At 66.5% G+C, this 19,544-nt stretch overlaps 1 protein-coding gene across 9 annotated transcripts; it reads right to left on the reverse strand.

Annotated features, from left to right (window-relative positions):
* On the reverse strand, nucleotides 1,500-12,098 carry SLC16A3 (solute carrier family 16 member 3). 9 transcript variants are annotated; one of them, XM_021066362.1, is made up of 7 exons: nucleotides 8,943-9,096; nucleotides 8,074-8,212; nucleotides 5,480-5,606; nucleotides 4,260-4,507; nucleotides 3,707-3,850; nucleotides 2,831-3,589; nucleotides 1,500-2,355 (listed from the first exon to the last, which is right to left on the reverse strand). In XM_021066362.1, the coding sequence occupies exons 4-7, from the start codon at nucleotides 4,480-4,482 to the stop codon at nucleotides 2,105-2,107; spliced, it is 1,377 nt and encodes a 458-aa protein (XP_020922021.1). In that variant the 5' UTR covers nucleotides 4,483-4,507; nucleotides 5,480-5,606; nucleotides 8,074-8,212; nucleotides 8,943-9,096; the 3' UTR covers nucleotides 1,500-2,104. The 9 variants fall into 9 exon arrangements, with proteins under 9 accessions (XP_020922021.1, XP_020922022.1, XP_020922025.1 ...); XM_021066363.1 differs by lacking the exon at nucleotides 8,943-9,096 and adding an exon at nucleotides 8,772-8,922; XM_021066366.1 differs by lacking the exons at nucleotides 8,074-8,212; nucleotides 8,943-9,096 and adding an exon at nucleotides 11,774-12,098.

Genomic DNA, 19,544 nt, shown 5'->3' on the forward strand with positions numbered 1-19,544 from the left:
GGTCTGAGCTCGGGAGAGCAGCCCTGGGAAGGAAGGTGGACTCTGTCCTTGGCCTGCTCCCCCTTCCCCACCTGCCCGGAGCCCTTGGCACCACGGCCCATAAGGGTTTCTGGGTTCCGGGGCAGAGCAGGAAGCCACGAGGGGACTGGCGGGCAGGAGGGTGGCGGTCTCTGCCCTGCTGCCAGGCTCCTCTCCGCTTCAGGCCCTCCCCCGTGTGTGTGGCAGGCGGGCACCTCAGGTCTGGCCAGGCTGGCAGCCCAGGTGCCTGACTCTGCTGTAGGCTGATGTCCTCCTAGGATGCTGAGCAAGGCATTCAGAGGGCAGGGGCGCCCTGTCCGTGCCCGCCCCTCCCCCCAGCACCGCTCTTTGGGCCCTTGGCTTCCTGGGCATCAGACGTTTCCCTTGTGCACCTTGGGCACAGCTGCAAGTACCCGTCAGAGGACTTGGCAGACAGGCCGGTCCGGTCACCCTGTGTCCCCTCATCCTAGCCCTGCAGATCAGCCTCCAGTCTGGGCTGTCACTGCTGTGCAGGCAGGGCCTCGGGTCCACCCCCGACCTGCTGTGGGTCCCGCCCCCAGGGGAGCAGGTCCCACATGTCGGCCCTCTCAGAATCACAGACCTGCGGACTCCGAGCCTGGGGCAGGGGTGAGGGTGAGGCTGCTGTGGCAGGGTATTCGCACCCAGACCAGGAGACCCAGGAGGGGTGGGGTCCGCACGGAGCAGGCCAGGGTGACTGGGGGAGGGGCTTGGGCAGCCTCCCTTCCCTGCCGCCCCTGGCTCAGCAGGTGGCTGTGGGAGCGTAGGTGGGGCTGCCCTTTGAGCCCTGACAGGTGTGGTGTGCCTGGCTCTGCCTTGCCTGGGGCGAGGGCAGTGAGGCTAGGCTGCCCCTCACCCCAGCATCGCTGCAACCCGAGCACCTGGCAGCGGGCACAGAGGGGCAAGGGCGCCCGGCTCCCCCTTAAGAGCTCAAGGGACAGATGGAGGAGGCGGCGGCAGCCCCCTCAGGATGCCGTCCCGGGGGCAGCCCGAGATGTGAGCTCTCGCTTGCTTTTCGTTGCAGAGGAGCAGGGACGTGGCATCTCTCCGGCTGCACGCGGCCCGCCAGGGTGCCCGCTGCCGTCCCCAGCGCCCTCGACGCACCACCTACTGAGGCGGCCCCAGCGGCCTCTGACCGGCTCCCAGCCACGCAGGCCGCCGCTGGCCACGAGGGCAGGTGGGTGTGAGGTCCCCGGGGCGAGGAGAGTGGGGAGCAGAGACCCGCCCTGCGCGCAGACCGCGTGGGGCGACTGACCGGGGGGCCGGTGAACGGAAGGCAGGCAGACCGCCTTCTTTAAACACACGCAGCGTGTACAGAACCCGCGCCACCCTCCAGCCGCCGTGCGGCCCACCCCCCGGCAGCCCCCAGGGCGCCGTGGGATGCTCTGAGCCGTTGGGGCCCAGCAGGGCAGGGTCCAGAACCAGCGGTACTCAGGAGGCTGACACGGACCAGAACCACTTTGTAAAAATAACTAGGCTGTTTGTTGAGAAAGTGAGATCCCGGGCACGCGGGTCAGACCGCTGCCCTGCGGGGAACACAGCTCCTGCCACTCCGGGAAGGCGGCGCCTCCCACACGCAGGCTTATTTCAGCCCTTCCAGACTTCGGGGGTGGGGGGCTTTGTCCACTAGACCCTCAAGAGAGGGGTGGGCTGGGTGCCCAGGGAGAGCCGGCAGGACGGGGAGCTCGTGGCACCAGGGAGGGCCGTCATGGCGGTGCCCGATCCGCAGCGCCCAGCCCTGCCCCAGTGAAAGTCGTGTTGTCTCCGAGGCGTGGGTTTCTAGGTCCTCAAGCCCCGCGGTGGGCCCTGGGCTCGGGGCAGGGGGTGGCAGGCGGGGCCCCTGGCGCAGATGGCTTGTAACTTCGCGGCTTGGCTTCACCACAGATCCGCCTTGGAACGACGCGTTCCCACCCCGCCACCTCCCCCGAAAAACACGATGGGGCGATGACCTGCTGCGCGGGCAGCTGGTGCCCAGCCGACGGCCCCGCCCACTGGTCCTGTCTGTGAAATAAATACAAGCGTTGGCGCGCCCCGTCCGGCTCCCTGCGCCCCTGCCGGCCGCCCCGGCTCAGACGCTGGTTTCCGGCGTGTGAACCACCTCCCCGTTCTGCTCGGGCTCCGTCTTCAGGAAATGCTCCACCTCCCGGGAGTCCACCCTCACGTCCTCGGGGGGCTTGGGGGCCTCCTCCGGGGCGGCCGCGGGCCGCCTCCCGATGCAGAAGAAGTTGCCCAGCACCAGCACGAGGGAGGAGGTGAGCACCTCGGCCCCCGCCAGGATGAACACGTACTGGTAGACATGCGTCGCGTCCAGGAGCTTGCCTGCAGAGGGGATGGGGTCAGCCAGGGTCCCCCTCACTGCCCCCCGTCCCCCCGCCCCTCGGGCAGCACAGACTCAGAGGACGGGCCAGCGTGGCTCTGGCGAGGGTTTGGAGCAGAGCCTCCCCCCGGCGGCCCTGCCGGGAGCCGCCCGGGCCCCAGGACCGCAAGGCAGTGGCAGTTCAGGCCCCAGACCGCTGCCGGAGGGGAGAGCCAGAGGGGCCAGGGTGGAGTAGGAGGCGGGAGACTGCAGGGCAGGGCAGGCCGCAGACCCACAGCTGGGTGCGGGGACAGCCAGGGAGGGCCAGGACGCCGCCTCGTCGCCACCGCCTGTCTCCAGCACGCCCTTCCTCGGGCCCGGGCCCACGGCCGCCTCCCCCGGGGACCAAGCACGTGGCTCCTGGGGCCGGCGCGAGGCCGTGCTCCCTGCCGACGCCTGCTGGCCGGGCTGCCGCGAGCCTCCCCGCCCGGCACTCACCTCCCGACGGGGGCCCGATGAGCACGGCTACGGCCTCCAGCAGCAGCACGAGGCCGATGGCGCTGGAGAACTGCTGGGTGCCCACGATGGCCATGAGCACCTCGAACTGCAGGGCCCCCACCATGCCGTAGGAGATGCCGAAGAAGATGCAGAAGACCACCAGGCCGCCGTAGTCGCCGGCCGTGGACCCCGTGAGGTCCGTGAAGCCGTTGAAGAACATGGCGAAGCTGAAGAGGTAGACGGAGTAAGGCCGCACCCGCTTCAGCCCCGCCACGAAGCCCGCTGTGGGCCGGGCGAAGATGTCGATGAAGCCGAGCACGGTGAGCAGGAAGGCCGCCCGGGTGTCGGGCACGCCCAGGTCCTTGGCGTAGCTCACCACGAACACGGGCGGCACGAAGAGCCCCAGCACCATGACGGAGGCCGCCACGGCGTAGATGACGAAGCCGCGGTCCCGGAAGACGCTCAGGTCCAGCAGCCGGCGCGCCGGCCGCTGCGGCCCGGGCCCCTGCCTGCCTCCGGGCGCCTCCAGGGGCCGCATGAGCGCGGCGCACACGCAGCAGTTGAGCAGCAGGCCGCCCAGGATGAGGAAGCCGCCCCGCCAGCCGTAGTGGTCCTGCAGCAGCTGCCCCAGCGGCGACAGGGCGCACAGGAACACGGGGCTGCCCGCCGCCGCCAGCCCGTTGGCCATGGGGCGCCGCTTGTTGAAGTAGCGGTTGAGCATGATGAGCGAGGGCTGGAAGTTGAGCGCCAAACCCAAGCCTGGAAGGAGCGGGGCGGGTGAGGGCTGGACGGGCGGGGGCCCGGCAGGGGCGCCCCGCTGCCCACCCCCAGAGGCCCTGTCTCCTCCCTCCGCCCGCTCCCGCGGGCCCCGCTCACCGGTGATGACCCCAGTGGTGAGGTAGAGCTGAACGATGCTTCCGCAGAAGGACGCGGACACCATGCCCAGGGACGCCAAGAGGCCCCCCGCGAGCATGACGGGCCGGCAGCCAAAGCGATTCACACACACACTGCAGAGCGGGCCTGGCGGGTGGGAGACAGCTGTGGCGGGGGGGCGAGGCCAAGGCCCGCCCTCCCCGTGCCCCACCTCCGGCTCAGCGGACACAGGTCACCAGCTCGCCGTCCGGGCAAAGCGGGGCTCACCAGGAGAGCCTCCCATGAGAGGCCTCTCCTCCGGTGGAGCTGCGCAGGCGGCAGGACCCAGGCGTCTGTGGGGACTGGCGCCGGGACCCAGCCCAGCTGGGCAGACACAGCCCTTTGGCCAGGGCCCCAGGCAGCCTGGGCGACCACGGAGCCCTGGTAGGGCTTCCCTCTGGGCAACCCCGGGGGCTGGGCTGCAAACACCAGGTGACCCCCGATCCCCGGGCCTCTTTGCCCAGAACCGAACCTGGTGAGCTCTCAGAAGCGTCCCGCGGGCACGACGGCCCCTCACCTGTCCCGTACAGCATGGCCAGCAGGATGGAGGAGACCCAGGCCGTGTCACTGTAGCCGATGCCGAACTCACGCATGAGCTCCTTGAAGAAGACGCTGACCGCCTTGGGGAAGGCGTAGGAGAAGCCCGTGATGACGAAACAGCCCCAGAGGACGGCCCAGCCCCAGCCCCCGTCCGGGGCCTTGATGCCTGTCGGGCCCTCGTCGACCACGGCCCCTCCCATGGCCAGGAGGGCTGGTTCCGCGTCCCTGAGAAAGAGGAAGCCTGGCTCTTCACCTGCGGCAGCCCGGCAGTGTGGGGACAGAGCTGGCCCCGGGGGCCGGCCCCCCGCCCCGTCAGGCCTCAGCCCCCGGCAGCTGCCCCGCCTTACCTGGGAGCCCCGCGTCTGGCTCTCACCTGTGCCCGGCGCGGGGCAGGAGGGTCTGGGGTGACGGGCAGCTGCGTGCCTCCACCCTCCTCCCTCCCCCGCTCAGGCCTGGCCAGCTCCCATTCAGCTGGCTCTAAAGGGCAGTGGCTTTTTTGGGCTCAGCCAGGTCTCAGGTTACCTCCTGAAGACAACAGACCCCAGGCGGGAAGTCAGCCCTGCTCTGCCTCCCCCCTGACCCTGCGTCTGAAGCAGCTCCCCCTGCAGCCTGGTTCTGGCTGCCAACACCTCCCCTCTCCTCCGGCAGCGACGCCAGCCCTGGTGGGGACCTGGGGCCTGAGCTGTAGGGCGCTGTCCCTTGAGCCCTCAGCCTAGATGTGGCCGCCCAGCTCTCCCACCCCCGGGGGACAGGGCTCTCCTGCCCACTCGGGCACCCCACACCAGAAGTGCGCCGGAAGAAGAGGCTGGGGCGCCTGTGCCGTGGACTCAAGCCGTGCCCCCCAGCTCCCCACACCCGTTCCTCCCGCCTGCACAGCCCTCTGGGACAGGAAGGGGCCCAGGTGGAAGGCGGGGAACGGGCAGGAGGGCCGGGCTGACACCCAGCCACCCAACAAACCGTCCCAGCGTCCCAGCGCCGCTGCCAGGCGCGGAGAGGGCGGGCCGCACCCGCTGCAGAAGCCCGGCCGACTTCCCTCTTTTAAGTCCAGGGGCCTCGGCTCCTCTGAGGCCCAGGAACGCGAAACGCCAAGGCCAGATTTCCACCTGCAGATACCCCCTCTTCGCTCCTTGCCCGCCCCGTCGCCACTGCAGACACCCCCTGAGCCCCGGGCCAGCCCAGGGCCCCTTCCCGCCTCACCTGGCAGAAGCTGCTCCGAGGACGGTCGGCCTCCTGCGGCAGGCGCTGGGCCGGGAGGGCTTGTCCGCCGAGGCTCTGTCTCTGCCCCCGCGGCAGGCTGCAGACCCGGCGTGCAGGGCCTGTGGGGCTGCAATGTGAACGCTCCACCTGCACAGATGCCCCCAGCACCTCCTGACCAGGAACGCTGGGCCAGCACCAGGCCCCTTCCCTCAGCCCGCCCGCCCCCCCGCCGGTTTCATAACCTGTCCTGGCTCCACCCCTTGCCCCTTTTCCTTGGGTCCCTCTGGACCTGGCACAACCCCCTGGGTGGCCACCTCTGTGTCCAAAGTGGACACAGAACCCGGGGTGGGACCCCAGGACAGACAAGGGCCTCTGCCCTGGGACAGTCTGAGCAGAATGTGGACCCCCACCTCCAGCCTGCTCCCAGCACCCCGGTCACAGCCGCCGTGCCCCCTGGGGGCCCCAGGTCGGCAGTGTGGTGGGGTCTGGGCTCTGATTCAGAGTGTGTGTGTGGGGGGGTACCGCTTTAAGGGCTTTCTAGGTCCCAAGCCACAGCCACTGTTCGTGACTAGCACTGTGTGGTGGCCAGACCCCCAGGAGCCAGCTGGCTGTCCGGGTGATGACCAGGCAGACACAGCCCACTGGAGCAGAACAGTGGCCCTGCCCCCACCCTAGGCTGGGCCAGAGGCCCACCTTCAGAGCCCGCGCTGCCTCCCAGCTGGGCCAGTGCCACGCGCGCCACTTTCGGGAAACCCAGAAGCCCTCGCCTCTCTCGGCCCTTGGCCCCCGGTGCTCCGAAGGCTTGGACTTCAAGGGGCAGGATGGAGGGTGCATCTGAGGCCAAGGGCTGCGCAGCCGAAAGGGGCCTGGGGGCGCCCCAGCCAAGGGAGCCCGTTCCCCTGCAGACGCGGGCACAGCCCCTGGGTGGCCACTTCCACGTCCGAGGCGGACACCGAACCTGGGATGGAACCCAAGGAAGGGCGCTGGGACAGTGAGCACCGCTTCAGTGTGGCCTGCCCCCAGGGTCTCCACGTGCCTGGGCCTAGGACAGGGCAGATGGCACCGAGTGGCCCTCCCGTTCCCTTGTCAGCGGTAAGTGTGGGAGGTCTGTCTCCAAGCTACATGCGACAGAGTGGCTGAAAACAACAGCAGCTGTATCTTAGGAACAGGAAGGCGCTGTGGCGCAGTGACACCGTTTCAGGCAGAAAGCACGCGGACCCCAGACCCGGCACCCAGCGATGCAGCTGGCCACGGGCATGGGGCGCTGAGAGCCTGCTTGTCCTCAGGATCCTGGCTTGTTTGAGGCCGTGGGCTTCGTGAGTAAATCACACGGGCCACGCAGAGGCCCAGAGGGAGCGGGTCTGGGCCGAGCAGGTAGGAAGAGCCCAAGTCTCACGCATTTCAGGTCATAGAACAAGACGAGCCTCCCTCTGGAAACTTCCTGGTTGCACCCAGTGCTCACAGGGGTGGGGGTCACAGAGGCCTGTTCTCTGCCCACCAGGGCCGGGCCCTTCCTGGAGAACTAGCATCTAGGAGAGCAGGGAGGCAGAGGGCTGGTGCCAAGGCCCAGGGGAAGGAGGACACAGCCTGTTCCGGAACCTCTGTGGCCCAAGTGGCTGCCACGTGAGGCTCGTGTGGGGAGAGGGCCATCTTCTGAGCCTGGACCAAGGCCCAGGGTCCCCTCTCCCACCAACCCCTCAGCCTGGGGTGCCAGCCCCACTGTAAAGACCCCACCCATTCCTGCACCCACCGGCCCGCAAACAGGCTTCTCGGGGAGCTTTCGGCTTGCCCCCGGGGAGGCAGGCAGGGAAGGGGATAGAGGCCGGGGTGGGGTGGGCTCTAGGTTGGGGGCCAAGGGAGTCCACCCAGCAGGGCTCCACGGGTGGAGAAGGGGCTGGGATTTCCAAGAGCAGGCAGTGGGGCCTCATCAGACCCGCCCGCTTGCCCGCCGGGTAGAGGCGGCAGTTCAAACACAAGCTGGCTGAAGTTCAAGGAGAACCCTGGGTGGGAGGAGCAGCCCCTCCGGGTGGGGCGGGGGGACCCTCAGTGCAGGGCGGGGGGGGTGGCACCAGCATATCTGAGGGCACATGCTGGCCAGCTGTCCTTGCAGTGACATTTACTCTCCCAAGGAAGCACGCAAACCACGTCCCCAGCCCAGAAATAACCCGCCCTGTGGGCCTCAGAAAGCTGATCTCCCAGGTGGGGTGCGTGTGCCCACTCCTGGGTCAGGTGAGGCTCTAGGGGCCACCCGGCAGGTCCCGGCCCAAGGAGGGGTGTGCATGGGGCCCCCTCAGGAGGGCCCGTCCGCCTTGTCCTCCCAAATTGGGACTCTCCCTAGCTGCTCGCCGGGCGAGGGTCCTACCTCAGGCCAGGCTCCAGCTTTTGCGTCACCCCCTCCCCCAGGGCCCTCCTTCTCTGCCTACCTCACCCCACCCCGCATCTCCACCCAGAGAGCTAGAGTTCCCAGCACGACCACCCTCCCCTCCACCCGGGAGTCAGCCCTGGCTGTGTCTGCTGGCCCCATCTCTCTCTCTCACACACACACACACACACACAAACGCGCGCACACGCGCACGCTCTAGACGCTCACCCACCTTGTCAGTCCCCAGGGTGGGCCATGAACCTGGGGCGGGGTTCAGGGGGGCCCCAGAGCCCTAGAGCCTGCAGCCTGTCCCAGGTGCTTAGGCGGTGTGCCCTCTAGGCTGGCTGGTTACCTCACTGGACTTCCAGCTCCTGGCACGTGGGGCAGCAAAGGGCAGTTACATTCCTTCCTGACTCTTCTTCCCACACCAAGGGAACAGCCCAGCCTGCCTGGCCAGCACCCGCTCCTTGGCCCCGAGGCCCCTGAAATCCGTGGCTGACGGCTAGAGGGTGCCACATCCTCAGGAGGGGGGGTCTCCCCTTCTTCCATCTCCCACTGCCCCTGTCGTGAGACAGGACTCAGAGAGCACTGCTGGTCAGAGTGCCTGTCCCTTCCCAAGACGCCCGCCCTAGCCACACCCGCCTGTGGCTGCAGCTGCGGCTGGAGGGAGGTGGGCAGTGGGTGAAGGTGTGATGCAGGCCTGCTCGGCCGGGCCTGGCCCTCCACTCCAGCTCCCCTGACCAGGCGGCCCTCCCACGTGCCCAGTGCCCCCGCGGGCCCTCAAGTGGGGATGGAGACAGTGGCCTCACTTGCCAGGTTGGACACGGCACCCTAGGCCAGCCCCGAGCTCCGAGTCATCTCCACTCCACCACCGTCACCCCATGATGAGAGGAGGCCACTGGAGGGGGCCTGGGACATTTTTGTGCTCACCAGGAGGAGACCCTCCTCTGGGAGGGGGGTGATGGGGAGGGGCCAGGACGGAGTCCGGACTTGAGCAGACGCAACCCTGCCCAGCCTGGGAGTGCCCGGCCTGCCTGTTCACGTGGTCGCCTTGTCCCACTCCGCAACTCCCTGAAGCCGCACAACCCTAAAGCCACTGACCTAGGGCCAAGGCCCAGAGGGTGGTCCGTGTCAGCAAGCTCCACCAGCCAGGAGGGGCCCCTGCCCCCCCAACTGGGTTCCTAACTCCCACCACCACCACACAGGGCCTTTGGGGCAAGTGGGGGAGGGGAAGGGCAGTAAGTGGACGGACCCTGAGCTCCACCCACTCCCCTGGCCCCGCCCCCACCCCACCCCCTCCCGGAGGCAGCTGGATGGACGCCCCTTCCCGCGCCAGCTTCCGGCTGGTCAGGCGGGGGGTCGGGGTCGGGCTGCGCTGACCCTGCTGGGCGGGGGGGTGGGAAAAGGGAGGATGCTACGTGCGGCCCCGCCCCGGACCCGCTGCCTGGCCGCGCGCGGGACGTGGGGGACGTGACCGCGCCAAGGGAGGAGCCGCCGCCGTATTGCCTGGAGTAGGCGCCCCCCCGCCGTCCGCTACCGCTACCGTATTGGCCGGAGCGTACAGCCAAGGCAGGGGGCTGCCGAGGTCAGCGAGTGCCGGGGCTGCACTGGGCGTCCCCGCCGCGCGGAAGAGGACCCCGAGGCTTCTCCAGGGCGGGGCCCGCCTCCCTTTCCCTCCTTCGGGTTCCCAGGTGGGCGCGGCTCGGGCTCGCAAGTTGACTGAGAATTCTGTGTCTCTGGGACCCGCTTTCCTGCCCTGAGGCCAGGTCTGCACTTGCAAGCGATGCCACGAGGAGCCCCAGGCCCTGTCCGCTCCTGCCCCGCCCCTGCCTCTGGGCCCAGTGCCCGGCTGGCCCGAGGCCCGATCCATGCCCGAGGCCCATGCGGAGGCACCTCCAGTGGATCAATTGCTCTGCGAGGCCGTCTTCTCCCCTGACCACCGCCCAGAAGGGCCAGTCCAGGGGTCGCTCTACCGGGCTCCTCGCCTCGAGGGGGAGCAGTGACCCTCTCCACACCCACCAGGTGACTGCGAGGACCACCCTGGAGCAAATCAGCCTTGTCAAGAGGGACATCGCTAGCCAGTGAGTGAGACCCCACAGGCCCCGCTCCACGCACACACACGCACACGCACGCACTAGTGTCCAGGAGCAAAAGCCCTCCCGCTGGGTGCAGCCCTCCACACTGAGGTGTCCAGCTGTAGTGGGTGAGAGCAGGGCTGCCTCCTGGGTATCAGGCCCTAGCCAAGGTCACATGAGGTCATTACAGAGCCTGCCTTGGGGTCAGGCCTCCCAGTGTCCACCCTAGGCATTATCTGGAACACACCTGCCTGGGCACTGACCCCCGGGGCCCTCAGAACCCCTTGGGGGCAGACCTCCCAGAATGCGAGCAGCTCCTCAATCGCTGGGCCCAAGGGGACCCAGTCCACCCTCCAGGACACAGGCTGGCATCTGTCCCTGTCCCTCCCAGTGCCCATCTGACCCCTGAAGAATCCTGGTCCTTCAGAATGAGGCAGGGGACCCACCAGCTCGCACAGCACCCACCCCTGCTCTTGGCTTCAGAGCAGCCCTTTGACCTGGATTGCACGAAGGCTGGTGAGTTCGGCTGCCATCTCCTGCGCCTCAGACCCCTCAGCTGGCCATGGTCAGCACACAGAGGGACCCCGCCAGCCCAAGCGCCTCTGATGGGCAGCTCAGGGCTTCCGGGACAGAAGTCTTTGTCCCTCACCACGACTCCAGGCACCCCAGCGGCCACGACCCCCATGGCCTCCCTTCCACTCATGCCTGCTGCCCACCGGCCTGGTTCAGCATCCAGGCGCCTTATCAACCAACTTTCCGGGTAAGTAAACCCAGGCCCCCCAGGTGTGTCGCCTGGTTTTCCCAGGGCTAGGGGCCTGCTGGGAGGGCGCGAGCGAACTCAGGACTCCAGTCTGGTCCCCGAGGGGCTCCCCTCCTCTGCCCGGGTCTGGAAAGGAACCGTCCGGTGTGGGTTGGTGAGTGTTCGGGGCGGCGGCGACAGCAGGAAGGAGGTGAGAGAGGACGGCCTCGGCGCCGCCGCCCGGTGCGCACGTGCTCCCCGCTCCCTCCCGAAGGGGGCCCCGGCCGGCGGTAGCCCCACCAAATATAGCCGGCGCGCCCCGGCAGCTTGCCGCGGACCGCGGACCGAGCTATTTATACCCGGGACCGGCTCTGCAGCCTGGCGGAGCCGTCTCCGGGCCCGAGCCCAGCCCCCGAGGGGCGCCCAACAGACGGGTCCCCGGGCGACCCTGGGAAGTCGCGGCCGTGCGACCCGGGTCCGAGGGCGCGAAGCGGCGAGGCTGGCTCCCCGGGGCCCTTCAATGGGGGCAGCCGCCGGCGAGGGCCTCGTCTGTGCCCGAGGCGCCCCCCACGCGAAAGCGCGGACCCCGAGGCCGCCCCCACGCCGAGCGCAGACTCAGCGCGCGGGCGGCTCGGAAGGTCCCAGGACCCGGCCCGCGGAGCATCCGGGCCGCGCCTACCTGTCGCCGCTCGGCCGCCGCGCGCCTCTGCCCGCCTCGCTGCCAGGCGCCGAGCCGGGGGCGACTCAGTGCTCCGGTCGCTGGCGCGGCACGTCCCCGTGCACGTCACCGCCGCCTGGCGCCGCCCCGGCCCGCCCCTCCGGACCCCGCGGGAGGGGCGCCCTAGTGCTCCCCGACGGCGCGGACCCCGGCACGGGCTGCGCCTTCTCTCCCCACCAGACCCGCGCCACAGGCCAGCCTTGCCAGCCCCTGGCGCTGGGCTGGGGGCCCGGCGATGGGACCCCTTCTGCCCCTCTATCTCCCACTCGGTCCGCGCTCGCCTCCCTGTGCCCGGACGTGATAGGAGCACGCCCGTCGCCCCCAAGCCCAGGGCCGCGCCCTCTGACAGGTGCTCCCCACACGGCGAAGTGTCCGCGGACCCGGCGGGGTTCCCGCGTACCTGCTCAGCTCTGGGGTCTGCAGGCCTCCTTCGCCAAGTCCCCTGGGATTTGCGCCCCCATCCAAACCTCCTTCCTCCGGGGCGGGGCGGCGGCGGCTTCTCCGGGCCACCATGCGCTTGCCCGAGTGATCTTGGGCAAGGCCGGCATCCTCTGTGGCTTCCGTTTCCCCCTGTGGCTCCGAGCGCCGCGGAGCCAGATGCGGCTACGGCCCCTCCCCCCCGCAAGCGCGCACTGCCTGTGCTGGGGTGAAGGGGCCCCACTGCGAGCTTCCCATGCCCACGCCCGCGCCCTCCATCCGGCAGGATCCTGGGCAAAGCGCTTCAAACCCAGGGTTTTCTGTTCTTTCTTTTTTCTTTGTTTTTTTTTTTTTTGGTTTTTTTTTTTTTTTTTTTGCTTTTTAGAGCCGCATCTGTGGCATGTGGAAGTTCCCAGGTTAGGGGTCGAATGGAAGCTGCAGTTGCAGGCCTACACCACAGCCACAGCACCACTGGATCTGAGCTGTGTCCACAACCTACACCGCAGCTCATGGCAACATCGATCCTTAACCCACTGAGCCGGGCTGGGGATGGAACCCGACTCCTCAGAGATACTAGCGGGATTCCTAACGCGCAGAGCCACGGCGAGAACGCCAAACCCCGGGTTTACTGATCTGCCACATGGAGAGAACTCAGGTTTGAGGAGCTGCCGCAGCAGAGAGGTGTGGCCTGGGCCCAGGATACCTCCTGGGGGCGGCCCCCCAGCCACGTGACCATTTTCCACCGAGTTTACTTCAAAACAATAGCCAAGTCTCCTGGGACCACAGAGGCCAGGCACTGGTGCCTGGGCTTTATCGCAACAACCCCAGTCCCTCTGGGCCAGGGTGGCAGAACGACCATCCCTGGAGGACCACCCCTCCAGGCCTGGAGGGCGGGCACCCCCCTTGGCACAGTAAAGAGGGGTGGGCAGAAAGGCAGCATTGGCCTCCTGGCCCAGAGTTCACCATCTGACCACCCCTTCTTTTTTTTTTTTTTTTTTTTGTCTTTTTAGGGCCACGCCCACAGCATGTGGAGGTTCCCAGGCTAGGGGTTGAATCGCAGCTGTAGCCACGGCCCTATGCCACAGCCACAGCAACACCACATCCAAGCCGCGTCTGCGACCTACACCATAGCTCAGGGCAACGCCAGATCCTTAACCCACTGAGGGAGGCTATGGATCGAACCTGTGTCCTCATGGATGCTAGTCAGATTGGTTTCCGCTGAGCCACAGTGGGAACTCCCCAACCACTCCTTCTGAGACACCAAGTCCACTGAGGCCTTGTGCTCTTTTTTTCCCCGGCACTGGGAGACCATCACCCACCCATTCCCTCTTAAATGAGCCCTGGCACTCACAGAGGATGTGCCAGCCCACCCCTGCCTCGGCCCAACCACCCTCACCCCAACGTGCCAAAGCAGTTGCTACAGGGGCACGGCCCAAGCCTCCAGAAGCCTGGCCAAGACTCCCAGGTGAGGCCCACTGAGTTGACCTGGACCCTGGCTCTCTGTAGGGACTCTTGGGGAGGAAGGGGGTCCCCACGGGGTCTGGGCAAGCCAGCCGCCACCTGCCTGCACCAGTGACAGTCACTGGCCTCCTTACTGCTGGAGGTGAGAGATGTAGCAGCGTGGGGGTGCAGGGCAGAGCTGCAGAAGGGGTCCCTCCCCGGGGCGGTACTTCCAACCTCTGGGGCACCACCCTCCTCTGCCCCATCACCGAGGCGCACACCCGCTCTGCCCGGGCCCCTCTTGCCACCTGCCCGTTTTCATGAGGCTTGGGACCTGGAGACCCCACCCCTGACGCCAGAACCAATGATTCCCTGCAGCCCCAGAATCCCCTCCTACCCCTCAACTGGGAGAGCTGAGAGGAGCAGCCAAGCCTCCCCCAGACGGGGGGCTGGGTCTTCTCTGAGACCTGGGACACCCCACCCAGTGACTTGGGGGAGTGCCGGGATCCCCCCTGCCCCCCAGAAGGAGGGTTCCTGAGGGTCCCGCCGGGATTGGTTAGCCAGAGACACTGTGGGCCTGCAGGGGCCCTGGGGAGGCAGAGGTCGGGCCCCAGCCCCGGGCCCGGCAGGTCGTCCCTGGGTGTGGCCCCTCCTGGGGGCACGGAGGGCAGGCTGACTTGTGTTCCAGGGTGCATGCTCTCTTGGGGTGTGGAGGACCAAAGTGGGGTGATGGCGTGCTGGCTGCCGTGTGTGGCCCTGCGCGGGAGCCAGCCTACTGACAGCCAGCGGGGCAGAGCAGGCTCACCCTGGGGCCGCCCCGGGCGGGGAACCACCCGGACCTGAGACCCACAGCCCTCTGGACCCTGAGCTCCCCCGGGTGCTCCATCCCATGTCCAGGGCCAGGAGCCCTGAGCACAGCAGGCAAGGAGTGGGGCCAGCTCCTCGGAGCGGGGGGTGGGTTGGGGTGGAGGTAAGGCTAGGGGTACCCTCCCTGGACCTGGCTCACATGCCCAGTTCCCCACTGTGGCCCTGGGCCAGCCCTCCACCCCAGGCTGCCCTTTCCTGAAAGAGAAGGGGGTGGCGACCCAGGGTGGGGGTGCAGCCAGCCCCGGCGAGGTCCGACCCCGGTCCACCGTGCCCCTGCCAGTGCCCCACTGGCCGCATCCTCCTCTCCACCTCCTGGACCCCAACGCCTCCGGTCGTTGCAAACCACAGCTGCAGGTCCCGCCCCCCCCCCCCCAGCTGCAGCTCCTGGGGTCTCTCCAGCCTCCTGGGAGGAGCAGGTGGACGTGGAGCCTCACCCCACCTCCGATCTCCACCTCCCACCCAGACGGCGGGTGGAGCCAGGCTCTGCAGGGCGGCTCTCCCTGAGAGTGAGCTGGGAGACCTGCAGAGACGTCTGAGGATCTCAGCCGCCCCTGCGGAGTGGGGGTGCAGGCCTCTCGCTCCTGCCCAGGGTCAGATCTTGGCACCAAGGAAACTTCTGGGGCCTAATGGAGCCGTGGAGGCGTCCCATCCTTTTAATTTTTTTCTTTTCTTTTCTTTTTAGGGCCACACCTGTGACATATGGAGGCTCCCAGGCTAGGGGTCGAAATGGAAGTACAGTTGCCAGCCTACACCACAGCCATAGCAACTCCAGATCTGAGCTGCATCTGTGACCTACACCATAGCTCATGGCCACGCTGGATCCTTGACCCACTGAGGGAGGCCAGGAATCGAACCTGCGTCCTCATGGATACTAGTTGGGTTCTTAACTCACTGGGCCATGATGAGATCTCCAAGGGATCCCCATCCTTGAGCCTTCCACACTTCCCACTGGACTCCAGGCCCCAGTCGGCCACTTGTCCTGCCCCAGGCCTGCCTGTGCTAGCCAGCACTGGCTGCCACCACCCTGGGGACAAGGTCGGGGCCAGCACAGGCCAGATTGTTGAAGAGGTGAGTCTTGGGATGGATATGGGGCTCCCTCTGCCCTGGAGTCCTGGCTCTTGAGCCCGCCCTCCTTAGGGACCTGGAGGCAGGACTGTCACAGCAGGGCCTCGCTCTCACACTACACCTGCAGGAGGTGCAGCAGCAGAAGCTTCCCTGAGGCCTAGATCTGGGTGGGGAGGCCGCCTTTCCAGCCAGAGGGCAGTGGTGCCCAGGCCTCTCTCCCAGCAAGCCCCCCCCCGCCCCCCTGCGGCCCCTGGGCTTTTCCTTGGAATCGGCTCTGGCTTCCAGTAAAATAAACACATTAACCACTTGGCTGGCCCAGGCTGTAGGCAGAGGCAGAGCCAGCTGCAGAGGCCAGCGCCCGCCCAGCTCAGCCTGCTGCGCCTGCACTCCCCACCCGGGGCTGGTGCTGGCACGGCTCGGGGTGAGCATGTGGGTGGGATTGGGGTGCTGTGGGGAGGAGAGTTTGGGGGGACGGGGCAGGCTCTGGCCTGGGCCTGGTGGGTGACCACCTGGAGGCCCAGGCTGGCTGCCACCACTCCGGCCAAGGTCAGTCACGAGGGGGTCACCCCAGCTCCCTCCTCCTTATCCCACAGCCGCCCCCCTCGGGGGGCAAGGAACAGCAGCCTGGCTGGGGTGGGGGGAGGCCCGGCGTCTCTCCAGAGGGCTGGGTGTCCTCGCACCGTGTGGCAGCCGCCCCCAGAGGGATGATTCAAAGCAGCCTCGGAGGCTCTGCCGACTGGTCCCGGAAAGCCAGCGCCGTCACCCCGGCTGCCTCCTGTGGGCACAGTCCTCCATCCAGGCCCCACTCGAAAGGAAAACTGGCTCCACTTTGGGAATGCCCCGGAGGACACAGACCCTGGACCCTGAGAGGAAGGGGAGGGGTGGCAGGTGCCAGACTAGGATTGCTGTCTGGGCCACGACCCCCGGTCCCCTGGCAAGGGCACCGCTGGTCCTTCCTTCCACCCCAGCCCAGAAGTCTCCAGGCAGTGCCCCTTCCAGGTGGGTCTCGGCAGGGGGTGGACTTGACCATCGAGCGGCCAGAGGGCTGTGCAGACCCTGCCCCCTCCCCTGCCATGCACACCCCAGCTGCTCAGCCACGGTGCCCCCCTTTGCCTCTTCTCCTGGCCTGGCCCAGGCCCCTCACCGGGCCCTGGGGGTTCAGGTGTGGCAGTTCTGCCACTCGGCCCCTGAGAGCAGCCTGGGTGACAGAGTGTGCTGTGGTCAGCCTCATTTTACCCAGCCGGTCCTGTTTCTGCAGGCGACGCCTGCAGTCCTGCTGCCTGCCGACCCCGAAGCGGGAAGCAGCGCCGGAGGGCGAAGCAAAGGCCACGTGCTTGCTTTTAGAAAAGTACCCGCGTGGCCTGGGAGCGACAGAGGCCCACGCCCCCGGGGGTCAGGTGGGGCGATACTCCCTTTCTCCTTTGCACTTTTCTAGGCTTTCCCAGTGTTCCTGCAGGGAGTGTCTATTTGTTGAGTCTTTGCCTTTTTTCCAGTTGAGGTTATGTTCACATAACACGCACTTAGTATGTAAAGTGTGCAACTCAGTGGCGTCCGTGCACTCCCAGTATTGTGCAAACACCAGCCCTCGCTCGTCTCAGAACTTCTTCACCACCCCGTAAAGACCCTCCCCGGATCCGAGACGTCGTCGCGCCCCGTTTCTCGCTCCCGAATCCTCCGGGAATGGCTGACCCGCGCCGCCCCCGTGGACCCGCCTCGTCCGGGTCCGCCACGTGAAAAGCACCCGGGGAGGGGGGCCGGCGGCCTTTGTGTCTGGCTGCTTTCACGCTGCAGTGTCCTCAGGTCCACGCACGTTGCCTCTGCCCCTTCACTCCCTTTAGGGGTGAACGCCAGCCCACAGTTGGAGGTCCAGTTCTCCGTGGACATTGGGGTCATTTCCCCCTTTTGGAGATTGTCAGTAACGTGTCTATGAACAGGAAAGGTTTTTAGTTTTGCTTTGTTTCGTTATTGCCTTTTTTTCTTTTGGTCTTTTTAGGGCCACACCTGCGGCGTATGGGGGTTCCCAGGCTAGGGGTCCAATCAGAGCGGTAAGTGCTGGTCTACACCACAGCCACAGCCACAGCCACGCGGGATCTGAGCCACCTCTGCGACCTACACCACAGTTCATAGCAACGCGAGATCCTCCAGCCACTGAGCGAGGCCAGGGATCGAACCTGAGTCCTCACGGATGCTCGTCAGGTTCTTTAACCACTGAGCCACGAGCCATGATGGGAACTCCCCGTTTTTGTCTTTTCAGGGCCACATGTGCATCCTATGAAAGTTCCCAGGCTAGGGGTCAAATTGGAGCTGCAGCCACCGGCCTACACCACAGCCACAGCGATGCAGGATCCGAACCGCATGTGCAACCTACACGGCAGCTCACGGCAACGCCGGATCCTTAACCCACTGAGCGAGGCCAGGGGTCAAACCTGGGTGCTCATGGATCCTGGTCAGACTCATTTCCACTGAGCCAACCCAGGGACTCCCCTGCTGCACCCTTGTAGGTTCCCAGCAGCACACGGGCAAGTTTCCGTTTTAGAAAAATCAAACCATCTCAACAGGCGCGAAGCGGTCTCGCATTCTCATTTTGATTCGCATTTCCCTTGTGACCAGTGACAGTGCATCTTTTCCGGAGTTCGCTGGCCACTTGCACATCATCTTTGGGGAAATGTCTCTTCAAGTCCTAGACCATTGTTTAAATTCGATGATCTTTTCTGGCTGAGTTTCCTCTGTGTTCTGGACCCTATCAGATGCATGTTCCTGGGCCTCTTTGCCTTTCACCCTCTGACTCTGCCCCTTGATGCAGAAGGCGTTTGTCTCTCTGGTTGCTGTGTCTTCCGTGTCACAGCTCAGAAGCCATTGCCTTGAAGACTTACCACACGTTTTCTTCCAAGGATGTTTGGGTCTCGCTCCTTGGGTTTAGGTTGTCGAGCCTTGAGGAGACATTTGTGTGTGACGTGAGCTCGGATCAGACTTCATTATTTGGCAGCTGGAGACCCACTCATCTCAGTGCCGTTTGTTAATCTATTACTTTCACAACTACGAAAATAAGTTAAAAAAAAAGCCTGTCCTGGAGTTCCCGTCGTGGTGCAGTGGTTGGCGGATCCAACTAGGAACCATGGGGTTGCGGGTTCGATCCCTGGCCTCGCTCAGTGGGTGAAGAATCCGGCGTTGCCATGAGCTGTGGGGTAGGTTGCAGACGCAGCTTGGATCCCGCGTTGCTGTAGCTCTGGCGTAAGCCGGCAGCTACAGCTCCGTTTGGACCCCTAGCCCCGGAGCCTCCATATGCTGCGGGAGCGGCCTAAGAAATGGCAAAAAGACAAAAAAAAAAAAAAAAAAAAAAAAAAAAAGCCTGTCCCTGTATTTAAATTGGAGTAGGCATTGCAGGACAGAGGCCTCCCTTGGGTCCAGAGGCTGCCGCAGGCTCCCCTTCCTACTCCCAGAGCCGCAAAGCCCTGCCCCCACCCTTGTCCTCTCCAGCCTGTGGGCCACAGGGGGCCGATGAGCAGCCTCGAGCCGGAGGCCCTACTGATGGATGTGGAGCAGAAGGCCACTCGCCTAGGGAGGCCAGGCCAGGTCAGGCCATGCAAGAGACCCATCTCTCCCTGGGATCAGGCTGGGCAGGTGGGCCGGTGGGTGGGGGCACAGCCCTTGGCTCTCAGCCCAACCTCTTGGCCTGGAGGCTGGATAGGGCAAGCCCCTAGGGTTTGGGCTCTCCCTGCCCCACCTGCTGCCCCAGGCCCTCAGACCCAGTCCTCTTCATCCACTCCCCGCCGGCGACGCTAGGGCTCTGTTGCCCCTGCTCCATCCCGAGCTGGGGGCTGAGGGCAGGAGGGGGTCAGGGCTCCCTCTGCCCCTCCTCAGAGCCCGGCTAGGTCCTGGGTGGGCCTGGGACCTGGGGGTGCGTGGGTCAGGGTGGGAACTGTCCTTTCGTGCTGCTCACCAGCCGGAGCCTCCCACCTCCCTCTTTGCTCCCTGTGTCCACACCCCTCCTCTCCCTGAAGCCTCCTGGACCTTCCAGCCATGGGCCCCACTGCCCACGCCTCCCCTCCTGCCGGAAGCCGCCCAGGTCAGGCGCCCAGCAGACAGCCGCTCTGCTGGCTTCCTACAGGCCCGTTCTTCCTCGGGGTCTCCTCCCCGTGCACCCCCACCCCGCAGCCTGCCGCTGTCTGCCCCCACCAGCCGTGGCCTGAGGGAGGTGTTGCTAAGAGCGGTGGAGCGGCCAGGCAGGGAAGGACTGGGGACAGAGTCTGTTGAGGGTGGGCTGCGGGGGCCCCTCTGCTGGTGGGCCTGGCCCAGGCTGGCCCTTCGCGATGACCAGTGGGGATTTCAGGAACTGGCGCCTCCACGCATGGTCCGGCCTCCTCGCCACCCTGCAGCCCGTG

This window comes from Sus scrofa, chromosome 12 (genome assembly GCF_000003025.6).
Source record: "Sus scrofa isolate TJ Tabasco breed Duroc chromosome 12, Sscrofa11.1, whole genome shotgun sequence".
In the NCBI taxonomy this organism is placed as follows: Eukaryota; Metazoa; Chordata; class Mammalia; order Artiodactyla; family Suidae; genus Sus; species Sus scrofa.

Bases quoted from the DNA above. Each gene is read 5' to 3' on its own strand.
- SLC16A3 (XM_021066366.1), bottom strand. From the start codon at position 4,482: ATGGGAGGGGCCGTGGTCGACGAGGGCCCGACAGGCATCAAGGCCCCG. The intron at 3,851-4,259 runs GTGAGGGGCCGT...CCCACCCGCCAG, and splicing joins GGCCATGCTGTACGGGACAG to GCCCGCTCTGCAGTGTGTGT. The intron at 3,590-3,706 runs GTGAGCGGGGCC...CGCTCCTTCCAG, and splicing joins CACCACTGGGGTCATCACCG to GCTTGGGTTTGGCGCTCAAC.